This window comes from Hippocampus comes, unplaced genomic scaffold (assembly GCF_001891065.2).
Source record: "Hippocampus comes isolate QL1 unplaced genomic scaffold, H_comes_QL1_v1.1 scaffold345, whole genome shotgun sequence".
NCBI lineage: Eukaryota > Metazoa > Chordata > Actinopteri > Syngnathiformes > Syngnathidae > Hippocampus > Hippocampus comes.
In genome coordinates, this window is record NW_017805538.1 from 283,861 (window position 1) to 291,439 (window position 7,579).

Here is a 7,579-nt window from a genome sequence, read left to right on the forward strand (position 1 = left end):
ATTTGAGTAAGGGGGAGAGGGGGCAAGTGTGTGTGTGTGTGTGTGAGAGAGAGATTGCCCATTGGTTCGAAGACAACGCCTCCCAATCCCAAATCCAGCATATCGTCAGCTCTCTTCCCATGTTACTATTTTTCTGAAGTATATTTTTATTCTCTATTTTTAATGAACAAATAAAATATTTTGTGTTATGCATTTATTGAAATAACCTTTTCTTACAGCAGGCATTGCTTTAACATTGACATGTACTGTTTTGTATCATGTATTTTTTTGTATTACTTAATATGTAATCATGTGCAAAACGTACAATGTCAGGGCTTTCGGTACACCCGCCTTACCCTTTGCCCACTTCCCTTTCGCACCACCGCTGTATTGTTAGCTGTGTGGGATCACTTTGCGCCAACAGATAAAAACACGTCCGGTGTGAACGCAGGATGTGATACCTCGCATTGGCAAGTGTTGCCACTGCGTGTTATTTAAGATTCTGTAAATGTCAACACCCACAACTGTAAAATAATATCTTTCGTCCTCAAGATTTGTTCTCCAAAAGACTGTGCAATCTTCCCTGGAGCATGGCAGTGTTTCGCCCCACTGGCAAAAGGAGCAGAGAGGGAATTCAAATTTGATCACGCACAGCAACGTGTCATTTGCAGCCGTTTCTTTCCCCGCAGCAACATGGAATGCGAAACAGCCACAACCACAAGGAAACCAAATCGCTTTGCTTTCACGCATTCAATTCAAGATACTGTATATATATTTTTTCTTTACAAAATGAAATAACAAAAAAAAAAACCATGTCATCCACAAGAGCTGCTTTGGACAGAAGTCATTTACACAAGTTAAAATGAGAACACTAAGAGGCACAAAAGCAACTGTACTCGAAAATCATCATGACGATGTCACTCGTGACGGGAAAGCATTGTGCTACTTCTGGTGAAGCGTCAACGTGTTACTCACTGAGCATCTTTTCAACATTATTAAACACTGGCTCTCTGTTGTTCACGCAAATGACGGACTCACCATTGAAACATTTACACATAAAATTTTGACTTGTTTACTCACTCTCAAAACAAGAATACTTGTCTTTTTTTTTCTTCTTTTAAATAAACAACTGTTCGGTTCCAAAACATCGGCTCTAACATTTGATACCTCCAACCTACGTGAAGTTTGACCCTCTTCTATAGCACAGGTATGATTCCTGACACACAAGTAATAACAACAGTTAGTGTGGACGGGAAAAATGGCCTTGGTGATCTGCTCAATAGAAACTGGGGGTGTGCATAGATGTTACAAACCTCTTCCCCAAGTCTCTCGAAGGCAGTTTACTTCAACTTTGCCTCATCTTTTTGCCTTCCACTTGCGTGCTAGTTGTACCTGCAGGGTCACCGATGGTGCTCCGTACAGAGAAGAGCAGGGTCCGAGCACGCCAAAACGCGTGAGCCGACAATGTGATCTACATTGTCCTTTTGTGCAAATTCTGATGTAAACAAATGCGAGGTTGGGGAGGGACACGTTACGGGATACGAGAGGTGAGTTGCCAACGAACGCGTGCTCCATTTGACAAAATGGTGGAATAAATAAGAGGTTGGGAGAACGAAACTGCCAAGTTTCCTGTGCTTTTTGTTGGGTTTGGTGTCCGGCGACTGACTTGTGCACACGTGGCAGCTTCTGATGTGCTTCAAAGTTCAACTGCTTTCGACACATGGGTTCCACGAAGAGTGCCTTTGAGGGCCCACGCGCACCCGCTTAATGGCATACTTGCTATTGCCGTGTCAGCGTTATCAGTCACCCATTATGTTGAAAAGAAATGTACAAAATATAGACCACACCCCACACAGCCTTAAACTATGTAAGGACAAAACAACTTTCATCTAACATCTTTTAGCATTGATATCATTTGAGATAGATATGTATATATGTACACGTTAAGGCCATCAAGGCCATCGAAAGAAGAAAAAGGGCCAGAGTGGAGTCTTCATGAGGTGGCACCGTTATTTCTTGTCCTATTATAGCTTCATCTACAAACAGGGGATTTTGATCGTAGGACATTCCAGGTGACTGCGCAGGCCTCACACGTCCCTTCAGGAGGAGCCGTGAACGTCTCAGCGAGCTGAGCCTCTGCTGTCACGATGTCAGTACACCCAGGACACCGGGACCCACTGAGGGGTGTTGCACGCCAGCTCCACAGCCTCCTCGAGCAGGCGCAAGGTGTCGTCTATCTCATTGTTGATGATGGTCTGGTCAAAGTAGTGAGCGTACGTCTGCTGAAGCATCTCCGACTCTTTCTGGAGCCGCTGCAGCGAGTCATCCTGGCAAAAATACACATACACATCCCGGGAGTAATGAGGTACGGAGCGGAAGATGGCCGTCTGTCGCCATGAAGCGAGGAGCTTGACAGATGTGACGAGGACTAAACACACACTCAAAAGGCCTCTTGGGATTTGACGCTACACAGCCCACAAAGTCAAACGCGCAAAACATAGCCACTTCATACTTACAGGCAGTTTGCGACACCATTTTGGAACCTCCATTGCAAATGGAAAAAAGGCATGCCAAAGAAAAGACAAACGTGCTTAAAGCAAAGAGGGCAGTCGAGAAATACGCGGTGAAAAGCACAACACTGGCCGTTTAGAACACCGGTTTTGTATGCACGAACAGTCAGTGCGTGCACAGAAAAAAACAGGCAAATACCACGTGAGTGCAAGGTAAGCCGCGTGAAAGCCGGTCACTGTACCTCCGTCAGGGCTGGTGTGATCGTGGGAGCTGCGATGAAGACGACGTAGGGAGCAAACTCGGCGGTTCTGAGAATCTTTAGTGCCTAAAACGAGGGAGAGAGAAACCCTCAACAAGTCTGTGTAGTCTACTTTGCCTTTAGCATTTGCCAGTGTCACCGAGGTTTATTCTTGTGTGTAAATGGCAAAAGTTGCACTCTTGTTTTCTTCTGTCTATATAAAGTCACTAGAACCTGTGCGAGCCTGTTAAAGCTACATTTATGCTACGTTCCGGGTGGCAACGGCAGCCATTTTTGCCTACAGTCCGCTGCGGAGGGGTATTTATTTATTTCATTTTTTGAAAGTGGACTCCACGAATAAGAATTTGCGAACCCAGGCGGCGATGTCAATCACGGCATGTGTTTAACAGCAACTGAGAAGAACAATACTTACCTCTCTTGTGGATCTGTACTACAATAACATTATGTATGTGTATGACCAAACTGTTAGTTCATCATTTACCCTCAGTATTGCCTAAAAAGACAGTGAGCTATTTAAGAGTGAACCTATTAAACTGTGGTGTTGAATCTGACGCAGTCGAAAATGTGGCTGAAGCTAACTTTTGTGCTGCTTTCTTCCGCTCCCCCCAAAAAAGGGTGGGTGGCGGGCGCACCGGTGCAAAGTCTAGTGTTCCAGGTCGATTCACTTTTGCAGAGGGGCATTTTGACATTAACGGGTGTACATTGAATTATTTGGAGAAGAGAGTACATTTACTACATTCTGAAAAACTGACTACATTGTATGAAAGTGTCATTTCTTTTCGTGTCATCCAAGTGAAAAGATATTCACAAAAAGAATAAGGGATGAACTCACTTTTTGGACATATATTATTTGACATTACCGTATTTTCCGCACTAAAAGGCGCACTGGATTATTAGGCGCACCTTCAATGAATGGGCTATTTTTTTAAATGTTTTCATATATTGCACGCACTGGACTATACGGCGCAATCTACAATGCATCCACTAGATGGAGCCACAGTCCTTCACTTGACTCGAGAGGCGTTCATGACCGCCTCCAAAAAACATGATTACTTCAATGAAACTACGAAAATTGAAAATACAATAATGCATCAAAACAGAAAATCACAAAATAAATTCTATAGCCCCCCCGACAGAATTTATTTTAGCATTTCCTTGAGCGTGGCTGTAACAAAACGATCAGATGTCAGTAATTGGAGGAGACTGGACTGTCTCAGAAGTGTTTATTAATTCCTTTGTTGTGTACTGTATTCACAAACGAGGAAATCACAAAAGAAATTCTGTAGGGGGCTATAGAATTTATTTTGTGATTTCCTTGCTTGATTTTCTGTTTTGATGCATTATTTTCTATTTTCGTAGTTTCAATGAAGGAATCTTTAATTTACGTTTGTCCGAGGCGGTCATGACACCTCTCGAGTCGAAGGAAGAAGAGAAGGCACGGAAACGGACAGACGAAACTGTATTTGTTGAGACTGTGAAAAACATTCATAAAGTGTGCGTTTTAAAAAAACAACACCACAGCTCTCCTTTTTTCGGAGATGCAGCAAAAACATATTTAATAAAGCAGCGACACAGTTCACTGAACCAACAGCAAGTTATAATATATAACAAGGCACCGGATTTTAAGGCGCGCCGTGAGCTTTTAAGAAAATGGAAGACTTTTCGGTGCGCCTTATAGCGCGGAAAATACGGTACATACAATTTCCAGAATTCTTTACTGGAAAGTCTATTCACAATCGCCACAAATCAAAAGTGAACAGTTTCATGGAGCGGATTGAATTCTGAGGGGCATTTGTTGCTGTCCACAAGCGTGGTGCTCCTCACCTGTGGCTCAACATCAAGAATGGAGATCATGCCCTGAGCGTGAATCTGACGAATAGTCTCCAGCCTGGTTCCGTACATGGCATCCTCGTGGCTGCCATACTCCAGGTAGTCATTGTTGCTGATGTCCTGCATCATCTGCTCGTGAGATACAAAGTAATAGTTCTTTCCATTTTCCTCATCCTTCTTTGCAGGCCGAGTTGTGTCTGATGGGAGACATGAGGAAAAGGTTCAGCTTCAAATAGGACAGTTAGGCGGGACAAAAATTTAGACTGCCGCATTACTGTATACAAGTGAGTGGAGGCGTGTGTGTCATATGTATATTTCTTACGAGGGATGGGGTAGGCAAAGCGTTCTGGATGTTTCGTGATAAGCGTGTTCTTGATATGCCTCCTGCCAACTCCGTGCGCACCTGAATGAAAGTACAGATGTGTGTGAAACGACAGCTTCATTGTCATTCTTAGTGGAAGCTTGAAAGCAGACTTCACCAAACAGACTTACCAAGCAAAACCAGAGTTTTCCTCTTGAAGGAAGGGAGCTTGACCACTTCCTCATATGTCACCAGATCTAGTTGATCAAACACTGCCAAAATAAAGACATTTCTCGGAATCTATTCATAAAAGTCGTAGGTAGCTTACACACACACACACACACACACACACAAAAAAGGCATTTGCATTCCAGGGTCGAACACACATTTGGGTGGACTAGGAATAAAAGTGGGGAGAAGGGGAGGAAGAAAACGGAAGCTGGATAACAGCTCTCTGGAGTTACTTACATGCAGCCAAGTCATTGGGTATGAGACAGCATGTAACATGGGCAGAGGGCGGGAGCGCGAGGGTTAGTAAAACGCATTCAAATCAAAGGAGACAAAAATGTTGCATCCAAAGCGCCTACATCCATAAGGAATAACACTGAGTGAGGATCTCTGAGGCAAGAAGTAAGGCAAGGCAAATGCAGTGTTGCAACACTGCACTTGATGGGACGAATTTGAGGACGCATTACAAAAAAAAAAAAAAAAAAAAAAATCACAGCAGGATCTCGCAAATGCATATCTGACTATGCAAACAATGCTATGAAATGACTGCATACTTAAGTACTGCTGCTTGAACATCACCTTTAATTGGCTACTGAGCCTCTGGTGTTTACTATGCCAACGCCCAATTGTGTACCATATTATACAGCATAGACTTTGGCGTGAACGCATATAGTTTACCTGCATTGTGCTTGGCCAAGTACTTGTCTTTATACTGTTTCTTCTTTTTGCCAAACCACGTACAACTGGCTTGCTGCTCCTGCTTGGTCTTCTCCATAGCGATACATGCCACACGCCTGTGAACACCACATGGGCACGCGTGAGGCCGTTTGACGCTCTGAGCCCATGCTTGCACATCAGGCAAATCTGCAAAGTTGTCATGGGGACCTTCAGCGGTCATTTTGTCACTCACCACTCCTGCAGCTCGGGGGAAGGGATAAGGCCCGCCGTACCGTTCTTGGTATTCTCTAGCTTTCCCTGCCACCAATTGTGGTCATCCTTGGAGATAATCTGAATGATGTCACCCACCCTGAAGCAAATGCCTGCTTCCTTACAAGGTATGAGGTCATCTTTTGTCGGGTCATACTCAAACTGAGCACGAACATAGATCTGCAGGGGTAGAACAGTCAAACGTGATTTTTGTTAATGGCATCATGCGAGGCCATATGATTAGAGGCGCTGATTGTTTCAGGTACCCTTATGAAAATGGGAGTGGCTGCTAAATCAACATTTTACAAATACGAAGTCAGCACGCTGTTGAGAGAATGCAAAATACGAGCTAACGGTAACTGCTAGTATGGGGCCTATGCATCATATTGCCGTGGGGGCAGCGTTTTGCGACAGGGATGGGGTGAGTCGGGAACTATTTTGATGTGCTTCCTCTAGCAGACATCTTACCTTAATGGACAATTTGTCCTGGATAGCAGGTCTGGAGATCTATGGAGTCGAGAGCATCATACACTTACATAGAAATCATGCAGTAGAGTAGGTTGTGCGGCACAAACGAGGTCTACTCACAAGTGTAAACTGAATCTGACATATGCAATTGTCTGTTCATATGTCTTCAGCCGTATGTGTGCGTCCCTTTTGAGCATCAAGTTAATCATGCAGCTTGTGAATGTTGAGGTTTGTAAGGGAAGTTGTGACAGGGAAAACTCTTGTTTGTTACAATGGTTTATTTTTTTTCCCCACTGGGTGTTATTACTTCAAACACGTGTATTCAAATGTTCGATGGACCATTCATATGGATTCCAGTCGAGTGCTAAGCAAGACACACCCGACTGCAAAATGACTGGCACATCATGTCAGCAGGGCCTTTCTTGCCGAGCACTCCAGTGGGAGTCAGAATAAAACTTCAGTCGAGCCCTGAGCACAGTTGAGCTAAGGTTAAATGTCCAAGTCCAAGACGGAAGTTAAACCAATGTACCGTATTTTCCGCACTATAAGGCGCACCTAAAAGCATTCCATTTTCTCAAAAGCTGACAGTGCGTTTTATAATCCAATGCGCCTTATACATGGATCAAGAAGTACAGTAAATGTTCTTAAAGCGCTTTGTTACAGATGCAGCAGTTGTGAAAGCTCTATATAAATAAAGCTGTATTGTATTGTATTCCTTTAACTTAGCGCCATCTAGTGGATGCATAACGCCACCACTATTGTAACTTCTATTTTATGCGATTTATAATACGGTGCTCCATATATATTAAAACAGTTTAAAAATAGACCATTCATTGTAGGTGAGCCTTATACTCCTAAGCGCCTTATAGTCCGTAAAATACGGTACTCGTAGTTATGTAATGGTTCACACACATGCATGCAGATTTGGACTGACACTAGCCCTGTTCACACGGCACACATTTGGTCCGACGCTGGACCGAAATATTTTGTTGCGATATATTTTACACCGGAGCAAATTTTGTGGAGCGGTCACACGTGCAAAGCCGCTGAGCGTGACAACTCCGGCGCAGCGTCGA

At 43.8% G+C, this 7,579-nt stretch overlaps 1 protein-coding gene across 10 annotated transcripts in view; it reads right to left on the reverse strand.

The window, feature by feature from the left end:
* Positions 1–183: 183 nt before the first annotated feature.
* LOC109520909 (peripheral plasma membrane protein CASK-like) overlaps positions 184–7,579 on the reverse strand; it is a 38,892-nt gene continuing 31,496 nt past the window's right edge. For 7 of the 10 annotated variants that reach the window (XM_019878494.1, XM_019878497.1, XM_019878496.1 and 4 more), the window contains 8 exons: positions 6,504–6,542; positions 6,019–6,215; positions 5,787–5,902; positions 5,072–5,152; positions 4,902–4,982; positions 4,574–4,776; positions 2,732–2,815; positions 184–2,306 (listed from right to left, as the gene is read on the reverse strand). In XM_019878494.1, coding sequence (XP_019734053.1) covers positions 2,130–2,306; positions 2,732–2,815; positions 4,574–4,776; positions 4,902–4,982; positions 5,072–5,152; positions 5,787–5,902; positions 6,019–6,215; positions 6,504–6,542 — 978 coding nt within the window. In that variant the 3' untranslated portion in view covers positions 184–2,129. The remainder of the gene's footprint in view (positions 2,307–2,731; positions 2,816–4,573; positions 4,777–4,901; positions 4,983–5,071; positions 5,153–5,786; positions 5,903–6,018; positions 6,216–6,503; positions 6,543–7,579) is intronic. The other 3 variants (XM_019878495.1, XM_019878502.1, XM_019878503.1) reach the window with 1 other exon arrangement.